General features: G+C 43.5%; 1 protein-coding gene and 1 pseudogene across 1 annotated transcript; one reads left to right on the top strand and one right to left on the bottom strand.

The window, feature by feature from the left end:
• Positions 1 to 3217: 3217 nt before the first annotated feature.
• C1S (complement C1s) lies at positions 3218 to 12987 on the top strand. The gene is made up of 12 exons (XM_037514416.2): positions 3218 to 3542; positions 4355 to 4500; positions 4737 to 4944; positions 5144 to 5321; positions 6193 to 6318; positions 6755 to 6954; positions 7148 to 7301; positions 7898 to 8013; positions 8705 to 8783; positions 9307 to 9435; positions 10400 to 10474; positions 11746 to 12987. The coding sequence occupies exons 2-12, from the start codon at positions 4469 to 4471 to the stop codon at positions 12543 to 12545; spliced, it is 2097 nt and encodes a 698-aa protein (XP_037370313.1). The 5' UTR covers positions 3218 to 3542; positions 4355 to 4468; the 3' UTR covers positions 12546 to 12987.
• Positions 12988 to 16964: 3977 nt separating this feature from the next.
• Positions 16965 to 20551, bottom strand: LOC119247047 (zinc finger CCHC-type and RNA-binding motif-containing protein 1-like; annotated as a pseudogene).
• Positions 20552 to 20835: the final 284 nt, after the last annotated feature.

The raw sequence follows: 20835 nt of genomic DNA, 5'->3' as shown, positions 1-20835 counted from the left end.
CAACACCTCTTTATTATGGACATTTTGTCATTATGATTATTTTTATTGTTGTTATTAACATTTTTTGGGGAATCAAATACAAAAATATCACCTTTAACTTGAACCCCTTTAAAAACATGGATCTGTCTCTGATGTAGCTCTCTGATGCAGTCCTAGGGTTCTGTTTGTTGAATGAATAAACTGCACAAAATTGTATTCAAACTAATAATGATCATGAGTCATGATAAAATACCAACAGGATCCTCACTAACACATGGCAAATTATGATTTCTTAAACCATCACTTAATCTCACTGCAGCACTCCTAGAGCAATGCTGGGTAACATGGCTGGGTGAGACAGGGATTGGAATGGGAAGTGACTTTCCAGGCTTGGGTGCAGGATATATTTAATGGTAATGTATTATTCAGACTCATCTTGGAGGCTTATGGGGCTGGTGGTGCCGGAGGACACAAAGTGTCCAGAAGTGGTGGTTGACATTGTGTGAATGGACTGCCCTGACCAGATTCTTGTTGTCTTCTTTCCAGTAGACAATAACATCCCAGGCTGCTCATAAACTCAATGGGCAAGTCTAACAGGTTAAAGAGGGAAAAACCTTGGGAAAGTTGGGGGCGGGATGTTTCTACTACTCCTGGTAGATCTTTCTTGATGGAGAGAAATCTATGACATGATTCTTTTGGCCGTGTTTTCCATTCCATGCCTCACTTTGCTCTGGGAAGTTGGAGTAATGTTTCAAACCCAAAAAGATGGTCCCACTTCCTCTTGGAGTGAGCAATCTACCCTGAGCATATACTCTCTTTGGGGCGTATGCCCTAGCCTGGCATTGCTTGTATCTAGAAGGGCAATTGTGGGGTTCAGGTAGCCACCGCTTGGTTTTTCCACTGGGTGGTCTCTATCTTGGCCTCTATTGCTATTAAAGATAGTTTGACCCCCATTTGCTGCTTTTGTTTCATTTTCAGTTTCTCTAGAACTTGAAACAGGAAGAGAGATGTCACCATTCATCTCCCATAGAGACCGTCACATGATGAGTATAATAGTTATGATTCTGCGCAACACCAGTAATTATTTTCTGAAATGTCCAGTTCTGATTTATATGCATGTATGTTGTAATTGCTGTTAATTTAGTAAGGGGTTTCTGAGTGCCAGATATATGCTGAATGCTTAGCATACATCATATTATTTAATCATGGCCTACACAGCACTGACAATCCTAACAGCATCTGAGGTGTCACGTTTCCTCTTCCAATCTTCTGCAGCCACACTCTGCTGGGAGGTTTCATGGCCCTTGCTTCTTGACATCACTTCTCTGGATTTAAAACACAGGCAGATGCTTCTGAGGAATATGTGGGCCAGCTCCAGAGCTGCTGGAGAGGTGGGGGCCACACTTCCTGCAGCTGCATCTTCTCTCCTGGGAGGCGGCCTCTGTTCCCAAACTCGCATGTCAAGGAACTTCCCCAAATGTGTCCAAATGTTCCAATATCTGTAATGGTCATACGTACATATGTACATGGGTAGCTGTACTGTGTGAATGACACTGAAATACATGGTGGAGAATACAAGGATGAGTCAGACCCAGAAGCCATCTTTAGAGACCCTAAGGTGCATGACTGTGTTCCTTTTAACTTGTGCATTTATTTGTCACCATAGTTTGCAAAGCTCTTTCTCATTATTTCATTAGGTCTTCCCTAGAGCCATGTAAAACATGCACAACTGATATTATCTCTCTTTATACTTGAAGAAGTTTGGGTGATGTGCCCATAGGGGTCACTGCTGAGTTACTGAGCTAGGACTTGGGACTTCTGACTCCAGACTGAGTACTGAGCAAATCAGAGGTGAGACATGTGCACAACTATCAAACCTCATGGATTCCAGCGTGCTTGGTTTCTAACTGTTATAGGGCAGCCCCGATACCAAACGGGGTGCCTGACTGTGGGTCCTCACCCGTGCGCTTAAAAGGACTTATCGATACTCTACTGCAGGCACACATGAAAGGTTAATAAAAGGTTTATTTACAAGGGAAGGGGAAATAAGGAAATGTACAACTCAGGGAGAAAAGTGGGAGACAAAGTTTTAAATGCGTCCTACCCGATCCGCCGATCTGGAGTCCCAAATGGCACTCTGAGAGCTGGCTGTGAGCCAGGAGCCATGAAGCCAGGAGGCGAGGGAGAGAGCAAGCCCGCCCAACCAACCCTGGCTGCTTAACTCCACCCTCAGGTCCCAGCCACCTTCCCTTTGGTGGTGACGGGATTTGTCTTTCCCAATGTCTTGATGGCTTTGGTCTGGAGTGGGGGTGGAGTCCACAAAGCCTGCAGGGGATTAGCTCAGGACATCCTTTCCCCCTAATATCCCCACATGTTAGCACTCCATGCATCTTACAATCAATGGCATATCCTAGTTTAATTAGCAGCTTTCTAAAGTCCTAGTTATACGTAAACTAAGGGAGCCTTTTCAAAATAAGGGAGCCTTAAGGAGAGCTGGAGATCGGGGAAGACTTTCTGGATTTGTATAGGCCCCCTGTCCTGGTCCCTTGTCTACAATTCAAAATTCCCAAAAGGCTCTGAGAAGAGAGTTTTTTTTTTTTCAAGTTCGCTGCCAAAACTCAACTGCAAAACCTGACCTGAACTGATATGAAGTAATGTATAATTATAACTGAGTCATTCATAAATAGAATATGTAGCTCAATTATTATTTTAGTTGTTCTACTTATGGTGAAAATCAATGTTTAGCTGCAGAAACGTTAATGTTTGCTAATGGAGTGTTAGCCCAGCCCCTCGAGGGGGCCGGAGAGGAGGTGGTGTTACTTACAAATTGGGTCCATGTATTCGCTGTATCTTTTCTAAGTCTGTAAAATGAATTTTGAACATATCTGGCTGTAAGGCTTATGGATAAGGGACTCTGGGTTGTATCTAAACAGGGCTTGATGGGTGGCAAAAATTGAGATATTTGGAGAAGTGGAAGGGATTTTAGGATGAGGAAAAAGCTTCGGTATAGGTCTAAGTCACTACTTGACCTTGACATTTGCTTTTAGCGCAGAGATGACCTGCCTTCCTCCATGATTCATTCGGCTGGAGGGTTGAACTTTCTGGGTTTGGCTTTCTCCCACAGTACTAATCCCCTCCTTTTCCCACAAATCACCTGACTTCTCTGAAAACTGGAACACACCCCTTGGCTGGAAAAGAGCATTAAGCAATCTGTGAAATTCCTCATTTCTCCTTTTGCCCGGCATTGTCGTTGATGGAGGAATCCCAGGCCTGAGAGAAGCAAGCAATTCTTGTTTCAAAAGCAGGGGGAGCTCCAAGATCAAGGCTGATTACCCTGTCATGGTCTCCCAGCCCCCCTCTTTGTTTAGATCAGGGAATTTCAGACCGGCACCCTGGGGTAGAGAATCAGATGAGCAGAAACAAGGCAGGGAGGCCGCCGGAGGTTCCTGCAGAGGGAGCGTCCAGGCCCTGTGCTGTTCTCCCTGGGAGGCACCAGGGTCACCCAGCATGCCCGTTGGCAGAACAGAGGGGACTGACCCACTTGTTCCCATCAGCTGCTGAAGGTAAAAAACTTAAATACAAAGAGCAGAGCTTTGATGGAGGCAGAAAACTCCACACAGCCAGGTTTTGGGCAAAGATGAAGGGGCTGCAAGAGCAGACCACAGAGAAGATCGACTGCAGACAACCCATTTCTCTTAGGGTGCCCTGTCCACCTCCACGCACCCTATTACCTCCCACTGCTTTCAGGGTTAGAAGCATATCTGGCAAGACTTTTCAAGGAACTTTGGGAAGAGATCTTATCTTTTAAGTAATTGGGAATTAATTCATACAAAATTGGGAATTTTGTATTAATGTAGGTAATTGAGGGCCTACCTTTCCTTTCCTTTGAGGTTTCTTGCCATTCAGCTGCCCCTTTTTATCCTTCTCCACTCCATCCTGTCTCAGACCTCTTCTCCCCAGGTCACTGCATTTCCCTAGTGCAACAAGCTCGTTCCTCTATCACTGTTCTTCAGGAGTGTCAATGGAAGTACATGCAGTGATAGTAAAGGGAGCAGGTTTGACATGATAAAGGGGGCCATTGTCTAAAAAAGAAGGAGAAATGTCCTAAAGGGACAGTCACCATAGGGTGAGCAGAAATGGGGATGCAATTGGGTGAGGGCAGGAGACAGACTGATAGGGTGGGGATGGGGGCATGGTGGGGGTGAGGGAAGGAAGAAAAACATCGGGGAGAGGGTCCAGGGAAGCAATGGGAGATAGGATTTCACTTTAGTCTACAAAATTAATTGCAATAGAAACAGGGTGGGTGGGAGAGGAGAGGTGTCAGGGCTGATGATTCATTGCGTGGCTCTGTTTAACTTGTACTATTCTTATGAAGGTGACACTGAGCCCCGGGTGACCCCTTCCCAGCAAAACAGGTGCCTATGTTTGTTAGACAAGCTTAGCTCCAAAGTCCAGAGGTGCAGAGAGCCAGGACCAAGAGACGCATTGCATGCCAGGGATGGACAGATTGCCAGAGATGTGGTGAGTGACCAAGTCTGCTGAGATGGGCACGAGCTCCACCCCCTCCACTTTCTCGAGAAAATGGCTCACATCTGAGACTGGTTTTGGGTTGTTCTGACCTAAGATTCTCCTCCACCTGCTGGGCCTGCCCTTCTGCTTCCTCCGTCCCCCTCCCTTCTGCTGGTGGCAAATGCCAGAGCTCTGCCCTCGCCTGCTGGTGTTGGGCCACTTACCTCTTCACTTGCCCTTTTTTCCAGGTGTGTTGTCCTGTTATCCCTGTTGGCACAGTCTTATGCTGATTTCCCCATGCATGGGAAGATCCTGTCTCCCAACTATCCTCAGGCATACCCCAATGAGGTAGAGAAAACTTGGGATATAGAAGTTCCAGAAGGGTACGGGATCCATCTCTACTTCACCCACCTGGACATAGAGCTGTCTGAGGACTGCGCATATGACTCGGTGCAGGTACCTTCTAATAAGCCCCCAGAGGAGATGGATGGATGACCAGGGCTGGGTGGTGGGATGAGAAGGACATTGGTGCCAGTGCCATGTGCACACAGTGAACTGGAATCAAATGGTCCTTAAGTGGTAAATGTTTTATTTTCTCTGACCTCCATACCAAACTAGGACCCTTTGCCTAGTTTCTTTTTGACTCTTCCCTTAGATAAAGTCGGAAGGCATTGTAGAAGGGAACCTCTGTGGACAGAGGACCAGCAAGAATCCCAACTCCCCAATTGTGGAAGAGTTCCAAATCCTGTCCAACAAACTCCAGGTGATCTTTAAGTCGGACTTCTCCAATGAAGAGCGTTTCACTGGGTTTGCTGCATACTATGTGGCAGTAGGTAAGACTCTCTCTTCTCTATGCGCTGAGTGGCCTAACTAAAATGTTGGGTGTGGGATGAACACTGAGGAATGCAGTGACCAAGGATTCTGTTTGTGATGAAGTTCTGACTTGGCTTGGGTCCCTCCATGAATGCCTTTGTGGCTTTCAAACGCATGATTGTATCTTAGTATGATAATGATAATGGCTATATATAAAATAATAGAGTACTGTATTGAGAACCTCTATGTACTGGGCACTGCATTAGGAATTTTACCTATGTTCACATAGTCTTCACCTCAGCTCTCAAGGTAGGTAGTATTATTTCCACATAAAGATAAGGAAAGTGAGGGCTAGGAAAGTTAAATAACTTGTGATTGGGGAGATCATAAGTCCCATACAAGGATTGTATGGTATTCAAATCCATTCAGTAGACGGCAAACAGACCTTTAGATTCTGTGTTTCTACACCTTATCTCCAGGTGAAAATGAAGCTAGAACATCTCATAAACCTAAATTATTGCTTAGATGTGGCGAAAGTGCCAACATTACATAAAACAATAAATATACTAATTGTCCTCCCTGCAGAAGACCTGTCATATTTAGCTTGCTGAGTGTTGTCTCTTGAGCCGAAATGCTCTGTATGTGAAAAAGGTCAAGGGTCTTTGGCATTGAGAACCCCCTTATTGTTGTGCAATGACAAGGCATAACCCTGTAATTATATTTCAGGAGTATAATATAGAATAATACCATCCTGAAAGATAATTCATTGAAGGTTTTTAAATAACATAACTTTCCTATGGTTTCTTGCCTGGTAGCTTTTAGATTTAACCTCATTCTTCCTTTAGGTCTTTGTCCTTGTCCTTGACCTCCATCTCTCCCTGTTCTTTGTAGATATAAATGAGTGCACAGACTTTGCAGATGTCCCTTGTAGCCACTTCTGCAATAACTTCATTGGTGGTTTCTTCTGCTCCTGCCCCCCAGAATACTTTCTCCATGATGATATGAAGAATTGTGGAGGTGAGCTTGGCATCAATGGGGTGAATATTCCTGGGGAGTTGGAATGACTTGAGGCTTCAGTTAGGCTATTGTCTACCCTTCCAAATGATTAGCCTCAGATTTGATTTGGCGTCTATTCTTAGTACCCATAAGCTGAGGGATCCACAGGGTAGAGGAAGATGAGGTTACAGAATTAAGTTAATTAATGGACAAGAGGGACAGATGTCTGTGAAAAGTCTGCCTGGGGCTGTTCATAACCATGAAAAGTTCTTTCATAAGCAATGTGATGGAGACCCCACAGGCCTTGGCTTCCTCGACTGATTGTAAAGTGAGTGTGTGATCCTTGCATGTGGCTCCTGTCAAGGAGTGTCTGATCATAGGAGGAATCATAGGATAGGGTGGAAACTCCTTTGCTTGATCTTATATTTGATTCCCCTTTTTCCTTTTTCTTCCTTAGTCAATTGCAGCGGGGATGTATTCACTGAAATGACTGGGGAGATCACAAGTCCCAATTACCCCAATACATACCCAGAGAACTCAAGGTGTGATTATCAGATCCTGTTGGAGGAAGGGTTCCGAGTGGTGTTGACTGTGCGGAGAGAAGACTTTGATGTGGAACCTGCTGATTCAGTGGGCCGCTGCCCTGACAGTTTACTTGTGCGTGAAGATTGATTAATTTTCCTTCCAACTCACACAGAAAGATTTCTCTTTGAACACAAATTATCTTTATGTCCATTTTTTTGTTCCTCCTTATTTTATATTAATTTTGTTGCCTCGCTTACTTTCCCCCTCCATTTTGCCTCATTGATTTATTTTTTTCTCTTCCAATTTTATCATTTTTTTTTTCCAGTTTGTTACAGGAAACCAACAATTTGGTCCTTACTGTGGTAATAGATTCCCTGGACCACTAAAAATTGAAACCAACAGTAATGCTGTCAAAATCATCTTCCAAACTGACAAAAAAGGGCAAAAAAAGGGCTGGAAACTTCGTTACTATGGAGATCGTGAGTAACCTAGAAGTTGCTCTTTTGTTGGGGAGGGTAGACTGTAGTATGGATAGGTATCCTGAGATACCCCACTTCCTCAGCAAGATATGAACCTGTCAGCAGTTGCTAGAAATGCCTCAGTCTCTAAGAATTCTTTAACTGGGCCTGTGAGTGCAGACAACTTGAGAGTCATTTGTTGGCAATGCCATTTTATTTTATTTATTCATTTATTTTTTCAAGATTTATTTATGCATACAAGAATTGGGGTGTAAGCCAAAAGTGTGGAGTGTGAGAGGATTCGCCAGAGAGAGTGGGGAACAAAACAGGCAGATCTACTGAAATACATTACTGAAAGGAGCAGCGGGCGAGGCAGGAGAGGTCTGCTGTGCCATGTGGGTTGCTCCCTGGCCAGCTGGGTATTGGAACTCTTGCTGCAGTGGCTGGTGATAGCTTGATAGTGCTGTCTTTAACCACTGTGCCACCAGGGAGGCTTGCCATTTTATTTTAAACATCTTCATATTGGATGACTGAATATTTTTAGAAAGTGTGAGATTGATGTTTATAAAATAGAGGTTCTCCAGCTATTTGGTAAAAAAATTTTCTGTCCTTTCCAGCAATTCCTTGTCCTAAGGAAGTCAATGCCAATTCTGCTTGGCAGCCAGAAAAAGAAAAGTATGTGTTCAAAGATGTAGTGAAGATAACCTGTCTGGATGGGTTTGAAGTTGTAGAGGTAAAATACTGTTGGGTTTTCTTGTAATCCTAGGCCAGTAAGAGCTAACTGGAGTTGTCCAATCACTTACCAGATTTCTTGTTTGAGTAAGATAAAACACTGTTTCCATAAACAGAACAGCTCAATGTCCTTAGTCCTTTTTTATGAATCATGTAGCTCCTTGGCCAAATTGGCTTGCATTTATTTATTTATTTATTTATTTATTTATTTATTTATTTATTTATTTATACAAGAACAGGCGAGAGGTGTATTGGGGGGGGGGTGAGGTGTGTGTGGGAGATTCACCAGAGACAGAGAGGGGAACAGAACAGGTGGATCTATTGAAATACCCTGCTGAGGGGAGCAGCAGACAAAACAGGAGATTGCCATGTGGGTCAGCTCCCTGGCCCGGGATTGAACTCATGCAGCAGGGCAGTGGCTGGTGACAGTTTGATAGCACTGAGACTTTAACCCCTGTGCCACAATGACTGTTCTTTTTGTTTTTAGTCTTTTTGGGGAAGGGGATCTGACACATCGGGGTGAAGTTGTCATTTAGCCCCAGCTCCTGGGTGATTTAGATCATTCTGCTAAAATGTCCCCAAACTTCTAGTGGTGAGGGCTCATTAATCCAAGACTGGAGATCAATTTTATTTTTAACTTGGGTTTCCCGTATCTCTCTTTATAAATTAATAAGATGTCTATTATTCTCCAGGGAAGTGTTGGCATGACATCCTTCTATTCTACTTGCCAAAGCAATGGAAAGTGGAGTAATTCCAAACTGAAATGTCAACGTATGTATCTATTTAAAATGGGATTCCTGTTTTTCCTCCTAAAGGGAATTGAAAGATCAGCATATTTAAGACTTAAATGCCTGGTTTTCTCTTAGGCTGGTGAGAAAGTGAGTTTGGGTTTTGAAGGGAAGCCGGGTCATGGAGTCCCAGCCCTGATCTGATTTCAGCCCAGCCAGAATAGCAGGTTTCTTCCAAAGAAAGGGGCTGTGAATTTTGTAGGGTACATAGTACCTTATGGGTTCACTCCTGGTTTCTGCAGGGGCTGACACTAACCGCTGAGAACCAGGTACTTCCTGAGCCTCTCAAGGGCCTCTCTGAATTGGCAAGACTTAGTGGGACTTAGTGGGCTGCCAGTTGAAGAGCAGGCCACAGAGAGGCTAGCATGGGGAGATTCACCCCAGGTACACTTAGGGATGTGGGGAAGGAGACAGGGTGAGGAACGTGACTGGAGGGTGGAACTGGCCCAGTAATTCTGGGAAGAATTGGCTGTCCTAACCACCTTTCTCTCATCTTCCCCATGTAGCTGTGGACTGTGGCTTACCTGATCCCATTGAAAACGGTCATGTTGAAAATCCAGAACATACTTTATTTGGTTCTGTCATTCACTACACCTGCTCGGAGCCATATTACTACATGGAAAATGAAGACGGTGGTAGGTTTCTTTACTAGAGAAAAGCAAGAAGAGCAGGAGAGCATGTTGGAGAATGAGCAGAACTATCTTTTTGTGTTGGAGAGAATTTGGAGAGAAATGAAGGAGATGGAATCAACTATGTACGTCTTCTTGGCTTAGTCTAGAGATACAAATTTCAGCACAGGATAGATTCTATACGATCATCCATAGGGAATCACTGAGGTTAGCTAAATCAGCTCCACAACTATGGCAGGAATTCCCTCTACAATTTCCATTTCATGTGACCATCCAGCTTTTGACCAATTAGTTAATGTAGACTTGCAGGGATAATGATTCCTGCCTCAAGTCACCATATTTTTTTTAAAGATTTATTTATTTATGCATACAAGAGCTGGGTACAGGCCAGAGATGTGGGGGGTGAAAGGATTCACCAGAGACAGAGTGGGGAAAAGAACAGACAGATTGACTGAAATACACTGCTGACGGGAGCCGCGGGTGAGTCAGGAGAGGTCTGCTGCACCATATGGGTGGCTTCCTGGCCAGGGATTGAACTCGTGTTGCAGAAGCTGCGGATTGCTTCATAGTGTGGTGCTTAACCCCTTGCGCCACCCGGGAGGCCTGCAAGTCACCATATTTGGATGACTGACTTTCTTGATGGAGAGGCCTTAGTAGTACTAGATGCAGGACCAGATGAAACACAGCATGTCCTATTTCATTGTTCTCAAATTAAATTAATTTATTTTCCCACTTGAAGTGCTTTCCCAGTCTCTACCTTCACCCTCTTTCTTCTGCTTTGGAAACTTTCACTTCCCCTCCCTGGACAGGATAGAAAGCCAGAGGGATTGTTTGGAGGAGGTTATCAAAATCCTAGTTGATTTCATCTAGGATGATCCCTAGTTGATCCCCTCTTCAAATCTGAGTGAAAGGGGGATGGAAGAGCAACAATGTGGTGGTGACTCTGTCCTGTGTCCTTGTGCTGTTGCAGGGGAGTACCGCTGCTCTAACAACGGGAGCTGGGTGAACGAGGTGCTGGGAGTAGAGCTGCCACGATGTGTTCCAGGTAACCAGGGCTTAGGCCTGGGGGGACACCATAGCCACAGCTGCAGGGGAGTGGGACCACCTTCTGAAAAGGGCTGCAGTCTTCTTGGGCAAACAATCTGTGAACTAGAGACAATGCTGCGGTCATGGACTTGCCAGGGCCCTGGGGAAAATCCTCATCCTCTTGAGTCAAGCCAACTGACAGGAAATGGGAGAGCCAGTTGGGTTAGCTAATGGAGATGGAATGGCTGACACAGGCCCCAGAAGTTGAAAATGAGGAGGCAACACTCAGAAAGCAAGACAAATGAATAGCCTAGTTATTATAAAAGTCTGTGTGGCAAGAATATAAAAAAATAAAAGAATAAAACAAATGGGAGGTTGCAGGCAGATCAGAGTTGCACAGAAGTAGCTCTCAGGTGAAATCAGAATTGTAATAACAATCCAATCCTGGTTACTAACAGCATTATTGAGAACTAGGAACTGAGCTAATGAATTGAATTTATTATCTCATTTGAGTCCTTGCAACAACGCCACGAGGGAGGTATTACTAGTTCCATTTTATAGATGAGTAATTGAGCACAAGCTCGCAGGCAGTAAAGGTCAGGGGTAGGCTTTGAACCCAGGTCTGTTGGAGAGCAAAATCTAATGTGCTTGACTCACCGTCCATTCAGGCCGACCAGTGAGGGGTTTAGGTAGGCCAACCTAGATCAAATTCAGTTTTGGTTATACTGCATATTCGCAAAGCAATCAACCCTGGAGCCAGTCCACGGGACGAGATAAAAGATGAGAGGAGAGAACCCTCCCTTGGCCGTGACTTCTTTAACCGGCTTGAGAATTACTTGGGGGAACTCTGCAGCATCAGGACATCAGTGAGCAAGGTGATAAGGCAGGTGGAATGCTTGCCTCCCCCATCTGTAGGAGAAAGGAGTTCTCCAGTAATGGCTCCCAGTGGGTCCGCTGGCCCCAAGCACTGAGCCTGGGCCCGAGGTGCCTCTATCTAGAGGGGCTGTAGTGAAGATGTCCACAGCGTAAGGGTCTGGCTCCTTTGACTCAGCAACCCATACACAATGTCTCGGTGTAACCGGCTTCTCCCATGAGCCTCCTTGTGGCATTATCCCAGCGGCAAGTTTGGTCTTTACTCACTCAGAGTGAGTCAGGTACTGAGAAGGGTGACCAAATGAAAGGTTGACTATATTGTGCTAGAGAACTCAGAGGCCCAGCAGCTTTTGAGTGGTTTGTAGGAGGCCACTAATCTATTTCCTGTCCCCCCACCTTGTTCTTGTTCCTTCCTAGTCTGTGGTGTCCCCAGTAAGCCCTTTGTTGGAACACAGAGGATATTTGGAGGGTCCCGGACAACAATTGAAAGTTTTCCCTGGCAAGTCTTTTTCAAAAACCCGAAGGGTGGTGGGGCTCTCATTGATGAGTCCTGGGTGCTGACAGCTGCCCATGTGGTGGAGGGAAACCATGAACCAACAATGTATGCTGGGTCCACCTCAGTGGTTCTTAAAGATCTGGAAAACGCCCAGATGCTCATGGCTGAGCGTGTGATTATTCATCCGGGCTGGAAAGTCAAGAGTTCTGAGGAAATACGGAAGAATTTTGACAATGACATTGCACTGATACGATTGAAAGACCCAGTGAAAATGGGACCCAAGGTCTCCCCTATCTGCTTACCAGGCCCTTCCTCAGATTATGACGCCTCAGTGGGAGAGCTTGGACTGATCTCAGGCTGGGGCCGAACAAAGGATAGAGATCATGTTTATCGACTCATGGGGGCAAAGTTACCCATAGCTCCCTTATCAAAGTGCCAGGAGGTGAAGATCAGTGACCCGAAGAGGGATACAAAGAGCTACGTTTTCACTGAGAACATGATCTGTGCTGGAGGAGAGCAGGGTGTTGACAGCTGTCAAGGGGACAGTGGTGGTGCCTTTGCTCTACAGGATCCCAAAACAGAGGACCCCAAATTCTATGTAGCTGGTCTGGTGTCCTGGGGCCCCGAGTGTGGGACTTATGGGCTCTACACACGTGTGAAGAACTATATTGATTGGATAAGGAAGACTATGCAGGAAAATAGTAACCCCAGTGAAGACTAATCTATACAGGTACCACCAACCTCTCCAAAGGCGATGGCCAATCTATTGCTTTTCGTTCCTCACAATATTTCTATTTTTTCCACCAGGACTGAAAGAGGACATGGGAATATGATTTCAATAGAACTTGATTCTTGGGCTACCTGGCTGAGGTAGTGTTAGATGGTGACATTATGTTGGTGATTCAATGTGGCCTTAACCCATGGGGTTCCTCCTCTGAAGACCCAGTATGGAGAGTAACACATGGGAAGGGCCCTTCTGTTTTGCACTATTTCTTTGGGGATTCCCTTTCCTGATGTTTGCCTGGTGTTACAGTCTTGACTCTGAAATTTATTATTGGGCATATCCTTGATTTTTTTGGTTATCCCTTTATCTGTTCAAAGTTCCATTTACTTTATTATTCTGAATGTGTCTACCACTAACTTACAATAAAACATGTTTATAAACCTGTTCTGGTTATTTTGACTGGGTTTTTCTGCATCAAAACTTCAGTACCACAGAAAGGGCTCTTGTGTTATGGAAGGTCAGGCGTCTAGCAACTAATACTTAATTATCACAAAAACAGGGAATTCAGCTTTCTCTTCTCTCCCACTCGAGATTTGCTGACTTCTGTGAGTTGGCAGCAACATCAACACGAGGCACCATATTCTGCTTTTGAAATCCAAACAGGCCTGAACCTCACCAAGAAGCCCACATACATCAGTGAGAATGACTGTTTTAAGATATTTATTTGTACCTTTTTGAGGCATAAATTGCTTCAACTTGTCACTTGAAAATTAGTTTTCTCTTCTTACTCATGTGTATAATTCAATATTACGACTTAGTAAAAAGAAAAACAAAAGAAATCCAGCAGACTCTCATCTGCTTTCCTGGTGGTGTTGGTCAGACCACAGTGTCTCTCCTGGGCTGAGCCCCATGCCAAGATGTTGCAACTGAAAGTCCCTTCAATTTTTTTCCCCCTCAAAACCAGAAATTAAAAAAACAACAACAAAAAGAAACCAATACCCAACCTCCTTCCAAAATGACTAGTGATGAAAAGTGACCACACCATAAAGACTAGTATTTTTTTCAGCAGAGGGCAGGAGTGCCTTCTGGGGTGTCAGTTGCCCTAACAAGGTGTCTTGTGAAGCCTGTGTTGGGTGTAAGGGGTAAGAGTGCAGAGGATGTTAGTCTGTTTGATGTGACATATGGTTTTCAGGGGAAAGTTTTTACTAGAAGACAAAAGTGGCTTATTTGGGGTCCATTAAAAAAAGGACTTTGTTCTTCCACAGACCAAAGGGTTAAAATGAAAGTCAATATTTGACCTTAGACTGGAGGGCAAACACGTGACAAAGTAGCCACAACCGTAGCGGAAGGGTCTGAAGAATCAGGAATTACCACAGAAAGCCTCTTGGAGGATGGTTTCAGGTGAACCAAGCAACTCGAGCCACTCATGTTATCCCTTGCTGTATCCCTACTAACCACCTCCCTCAACTGCCTGTCATTTTGTGTGCCAGGGAATTGACAATGTACCCTGGGCTACAGTGATTTGGTTGTGAGAAGGGGGATTTATCTAGAGAAGAAAAGAGAATTGGAAACACATTAAGAAACATGATCAATGATGCTGGCATTTTCTTTCTTTTTTTTTATAACTCGATTAAGAGAAATCTAACTTGGAAGCCCACAAGTAAGAGAGAAGTCCATCGCTGACAGGGTATTTTCAGCCTATTTGGGTTCTGCTTTTGTTGATGGGCTGAGGCCTTGGTGAAGCCTGCTGCCTTGTACAGTAGGAGGTTGGAGATATGGTTTTTAATGGTTAACAACTACAAGATCATTTCCCGGGATGAGCGGCAGGGAGGGGTTCTAGATGAATCATCATCAGACTTCAGAACTGGGACAGGTTCATCCTGAAAGCCTAAAAGACTAAAAATTCATTTATTGTGACTGAAAGGCTGTTAGTCAAACTGCCTTGCAAGACACATGGGAACAACATATATTGACTTCACTTCAACACACACACACACACACAGACACAGACACACAATAACTCTTTAAGATGAAATCCTGCCATTTATAACATGGATGGACCTAGAGAATCTTATGTGTAATGAAATGTCAGAGAGAGAAATAAAACACCATGTGATTTCACTCACATGTGAGATGTGGAGAGACAAAACAAAGAGATGAATGAGCTAAATAAAAACAAAAAAACAAACAAAAAAAAACTTTTGGACTGCCAGAAGGGAAGGGAAAAGAGGGGTGGGCAAACAGGAAAAAAGAGACAATGGTATCGTGAAGGATAGGACTTTCAGTAGTGAACTTACTGTCGCATATACACACCTTGATTTTTTTTTTTTTTTAAGATTTATTTATTTATTTATTTATACAAGCACTGGGTACAGTCAGAAGCGCGGGAGGGTGAGAGATTTCACCAGAGCCAGAGCGGGGAACAGAACAGGCAGACTGATGATACACTGCTGAGGGGAGCAGCGGGCGGCAGGAGAGGTCTGCGCGCCATGTGGGACCCTCGCTCTGTGGCCGGGGATCGAACCGGCGCTGCAGAGGCAGCGGGCAGCCTCACAACCCGGCGCATAACCGCTGCGCCACAGGGGAGGCCCGACACACCTTGATTTTAATGATTCGATCCTGAAATTTACAGTGTTATAATGCAATGCTTCAATAAATAGCTTCAATAAATAACTAAATGCATTAACTTTTATTAAAATAGACTAAGATGTTAAAAGCAGGTGACTGGTTGCATTTCTTTGGTCAGAATAAAATGGATTGGTGTGTCAGCAAGGGAGGAAAAATGGTACCCAGGGGCCCGGAAGACTTAGGTGATGGGAAGGAACTTCCTGGAAACTGTACCAGCCTGGAATGGGTTAGAGAAATTTTGGGACTCTCTAAATTTGCTTTTTTTGTAAGTCCAAGAGTCAGAAACATATTCTGTGAAAATGTAACTTCATGTTTTCTGCAAATCTATTTTTTAGATTAAAAAAACAAACTGTTTTTCAGCTTTGTTGGGGTATGATTGGAAATAAAAATTTAAGATATTTAACACGTACATCATGATGATTTGTATACGTATCTGTGGTGAAGCAATTTCCCCAATGAGTTAATTAACACATCTATCACCTCAGGTATTTACTCTTCTTTCTTTCTTTCTTTTTTAAAGATTTATTTATTTATTTATACCAGCACTGGGTACAGCCAGAAGCGTGGGAGGGTGAGAGAATTCACCAGAGCGGAGAGCAGAACAGGCAGACTGATGAAGTACACTGCTGAGGGGAGCAGCGGGCGGCAGAAAAGGCCTACTGCGCCATGTGGGACCCTCGCCCCAGCGGCCGGGGGTTGAATCGGTGCTGCAGAGGCTGCGGGCAGCATCTCAACCCAGTGCTCAACTGCTGCGCCACCGGGGAGGCCCTGTTTACTCTTCTTTCAAAGACAAAATTCTCTTAAACATTTTATTAGTATTTAATAAAAATAGATTATTCAACTTTTGCAGTCTTTATAAAGTTTTTATTTTAAAGATGAAATTTACTTTGAGTTCTCACATAAACCAATTAGATGTGAATAAACTTTTATAAAGAACTTCATAAACACATCATTTTAATATGTATTTTCTTGAGATTGATACCAGAATTCTGTAATTTCTGATTTCAGTTCCCCTTTGCCATTAGAAGAACAGAGTTTTGAGGAGAAAGGAAGCAGTTTCTTTTATTTGTTGACAAATGAGGAGGCTACTAGACTAGAGCCTGAAAGATTACGGTCCTGCTCACTAGCAGAGAGGGGAAGGGTGTGTGGGGGGTTGTTGAGGAGGGGTTGGAGGGGTATTTAACTGGAGTCACAGAGGAATGAAAAGGGGGAGTGGGCTAGGGGCCAGCATACCAGTCTTCACTACACAAACATGGTGTGTGTGTGTGTGTGTGTGTGTATGTGTGTACAATTCTGAAGCTATTTTTGCAAGATTTCATCCTTGTCTTTGTTTTGAAGCTCCTTTGCAGCAAGGCCTTCTGTCCTCAGTATGCAAGGAAAAAGCAAGATCTTAAAGGCATAAATCAAGGTTTGTTAAACTTAGGGGAGGGGAAGGATGGCTCCAAGGCAGGGAGGGACACTCTCATTGCTGCTTCAAGATGGCAACTGCATTCCTATGATTGCATTTTCTTCCCTAGTCAAATGAACTGTTTTCAAGATTAATGATTAGCAAATCTTGATTTTTTTTATTACTCTGCTGAGACAAGAAAGAAATATGACACTTTAAAATTATTTTTTCAATTCTGAATTTTTTTATAGTAAAAACTATTTGATACTATAAAAATACTAAGTATTTTTATACTTAGTCTGAGGCTTAGTCAAAATCCTAAAGTAATCTTTAGTCCCGACTGAAGTTTGTGTTTTATGATTAAAAATGTTAAAAATGATATTTACAGAATAAATATAATTTTAATCACTAAGTTATTTCCTCATCGCTGAATATGTACTTTCCTTTGTCCTTGGGCATCTTGAACTATCGAAAGTGGGTTTATTTTGTTTTTCCATTCTGACTTTCTGAAAACTAGTGTCTGATGAAGCCTGTCAGCAGCAGGATCTTCCTCTTAATCATCACTTTCTTTTACTTCTTCAACTGCTTCTTCTGGTTCAGGAATTTTTTTTCTTTTTCTTTCTTCTTTGCAGTTTCATTTCTCCAAGCATACTTTTAAGATAAGTGTAACTTAAGTGTCCACTTCCCCTGCACTCATAACACTTAGATTTATCAAAGCAATTTCGCCTTTGGATGAACTCAGCTGTTCCTCCCTTGTCTATAGCAGTGCTTGCTTTTATATTCTACCAAATAACTGTTGTCAGTTGCCTTCTTAACAGTTTGTATAGAGTCTTTATTGAAAAAACAAAATAAATGCAACTCCTTTACTCTTCCTGGTGTGTTTAGCTTTCATTATCGTAACTTTTATAGCATGACCATACTGGGGAAATATCTCCAGCTGGGGTGTGCCTGGGAGATCAGCAGACAGTTCAGCTCAGCTCAGCTCAGCTCAGCTCATTGGAGGCTCAGCCCCTATTTCTGGCTCCAAGCAGTCTCCTGGTGGGGTTCAGACACCCCAGGGACTTGAAACTAGGAAGATAATGGCAGTTAGTGGACTCTGGCTGAGGTTGCTTTTGGTGACTATAAAGATTAGGGGCTCTTACATTTGCCAGGAAATCTTACATTGCTAGGAAATTTAGAAATAATGTAATTCCCCTTTTTTTGTTTAGTTTTCATTTTTAGGGTTTCCATCTCCTTCCCCAGTAGAGTCCTGGAAGTGCTTCTTTCTGCAAACATTTCCAACCATTAAAAAAATGGCAACCAACATGCTCCCTCAAATGATGCACATTGCTTGTTTATGCATACTTTTGTGTAAACTTTGAGAAAAAGTCCTGTCATTTCTATTTAAGGCCACAATCCTGAAATCTAAGCTGTTCTTACAAACTGAAAGTATTTTTATAAGTTTGGCATTGAAAGTTAAGTCAGAAGCAAAACCTGATCTGAACTGACAGGGAGTTGTTTTGAGTCTTTATTTCACGTTTTGTGAACAGTTGAGCATTTTTCTGAAGAATTATTCATCTGTTTTATTATAAGGTGACTCCTTAAGACTTTGCTGAGGACATTGCATGTTAGATAGTATATTACATTTCCAAAATCCTTAAAATCTTGATTATTGAAAGGTATTTGATTATCAAAGATTTCAGATAAGGGATTGTGGACATACATTTGGATTTAACAACTTGTCTTTACTCAGGAAGTTTTTAAGTCTGAACTGATCTTCCTGAGTTCAGGCTTGTCCATGTTAGTTTATACAAAGTTGTTCAAACAAGTCTAGAGTGGTTGGTTGGGCAATAATGTCATAACATTCTGTTGTAAATACTTCTAGTGCTTATTCCAAGTTTTGTGTCCTTCTCTGACCTTTAAATATATATTAGAGAATCCAAGTTATTATTGTTATATATCATTTTTCAATGCAGCGTTGCCTCATGAAATGATTGCTTCTCTGATATACCCATAAGCATAATTGGGGAGAGGCTTTGAGAACAAGTTGAGGAGCGGTTGTCCTTCTGTGAGACTGGAGAGATTCCATGAAAGAATCTGGGTGTACTGAAGGGAGGGCAAGGTTCAGGCAGAAGGGGAAGCTGCTGAGATTACTAGGAAGCTAGAAAACAGGGGAGAAACGCTTGAAAGGCCCCAAAAGAAAACAAACAAACAAACAAGCAAACACAAACACCCCTCCCCCCCGTTGGGGATTCCTTGGGAGAATGGCATGGGCCACCAGTCAGTCTCTTGTAAGATGCAAGAAAGAAAACTTTTTACAAGGAGTTTGTTAGCAGTGATACTGAATAGACAGCTGGCCACAGATTTCTTCCCAAGAGGAGAGCTTTCCCCTAAGAAGAAGCATCAGGAAGAGGCAGGAAACGGGTGTCTCCAAGTAAAAGAGGAAATTCATTTCCAGGACCAGCCAGTGAACATGAAGCAGTGGACATGAAGGGACTAGGGGCAGCAAGAGCGGCAGAGCCAAGTGAAGAAAACATTCCCAGAACTCGCTCAGGAAGATTAGAATGCACATTTCCCTAGTGGGGTGTTTTCTAACCCATCTCCTATATAACCTGATAAAAACAAAACTTCACAAGAAAAAAATATTTTTTTCCCTACCTGTTAGCATCTTTTTATTTTATTATCTTTTTTTTTTTTTTTTTTTTTTTTTTTTTTAATAGAGGCATGCTTTATTTATTTGTTTGTTTGTTTTGTTTATACATGCACTGGGTACAGTCAGAAGCGCGGGAGGGTGAGAGAATTCACCAGAGCCAGAGCGGGGAGCAGAGCAGGCAGAAGGACCGAAGTACGCTGCTGAGGGGAGCAGCGGGCGGCAGGAGAGGTATGCGCGCCATGTGGGACCCTCCTCTGGTGGCCGGGGAGCAGCCGGGGATCGAACCGGCGCTGCAGAGGCCGCGGGTAGCTTCGCAACCCAGCGCTCAACCGCTGCGCCACCGGGGAGGCCCTATTTTATTATCTTTTAATTAGAAATAGTTTTCATGATTCAACATGGAAACACAAATTTCATTTCACTTCTCTCTTAAGGAATATTTAGAACTGTGGGGAAAAAATGTTGCTGTATTTGTCACTCTCTAGATGGCAAAAGCAGGAGTTTCTTCATCTTGAACAAACAGAACAAAATATAGAAATAAGCTGTTATCCATGATGCTAATTGTAAATGTGTGCATACATTTAATTGTTCTTCTTGTATTCCCAAGTAAATATTTTGATTTTTTTTAAAAGAACTATTCCTTTATTGTAAGATTTTTATTTATTTTGCAAGCTAGAGATGCAGGGGGTGAGAAGAGTCACCAGAAACAAAGCGGGGAGCAGAATAGGCAGACTGGCTGAAATACACTGCTGAGGGGAGCAGTGAATGAAACGGGAGAGGTCTGCTGTGCCATATGCGGGTTAGCTCTCTGGCTGGGGATGAAACTCAGGCCTTCATGGTGGCAGGGCTGAGACTTAAACCCTAGGCCACCAGGGAGACCAAGTAAATATTTTAAACATGACTACGTGGTTTGGAACCAACTCCAACATTTGTGGGTAGGTGCCCCACCTCACCAGACTACTGTCCCATGCCAGCAGGGTGTCCTACCATGCCACTCAATTCCGCCACTATCTACCTGGAGACAGCATCAGATTCCACAGGTCAAGGGCTCAGGGTCCCAAGGCTGTCCCACTTCAGATTGTTATCTCAAGTCCAAATTGTTTCCTGCCAATAAGTCAGAGGTCCCCAAACCCCTCCTTGGGTTCAATTAATTTGCTGGAGTGACTCACAAGACTCAGGATACCCATCTACTTTCTATGTTATTGGTTTATGACAAAGGACATTGAATCAACAGCCAGATGAAGAGATAGATAGGGCAAGGTCCTGAACAAAGGAGCTTCTGAGCCTGCAGACTTGGGGCCCAGTATGGTGGCACATGGGAAACATTCTGGTTCCCCAACCTGGAAGTTCTCGGAACATCCTCCTTTTTGGGTTTTATGGAGGCTTCATTATATAGGCGTGGTTGATTACAAAACGGGTCATTGGTGATTGATTCAACCTCCAACACCCCTCCCCTATCAGAAATCAGGGAATAGGACTGAAAATTCCAGTCCTCCAGTTCAACATTGGTTCCCCTGACATTCCAAGGTACTTTCAGCCATTCCAAGGTACTTTCCAAGAGTCACTTCATTAACATAAACCCAGAATTGGGAACTGAAGTTCAGAGATCAAATATTACACTGAAAGATGCTCTTATAGCTGAG

Source organism: Talpa occidentalis, unplaced genomic scaffold (assembly GCF_014898055.3).
Source record: "Talpa occidentalis isolate TD23 unplaced genomic scaffold, MPIMG_talOcc4v2.1 talOcc4.16, whole genome shotgun sequence".
Classification (NCBI taxonomy): domain Eukaryota; kingdom Metazoa; phylum Chordata; class Mammalia; order Eulipotyphla; family Talpidae; genus Talpa; species Talpa occidentalis.
The sequence above is the reverse complement of the archived record's forward strand: the minus strand, read 5'-3'. Positions and strand labels throughout refer to the sequence as shown.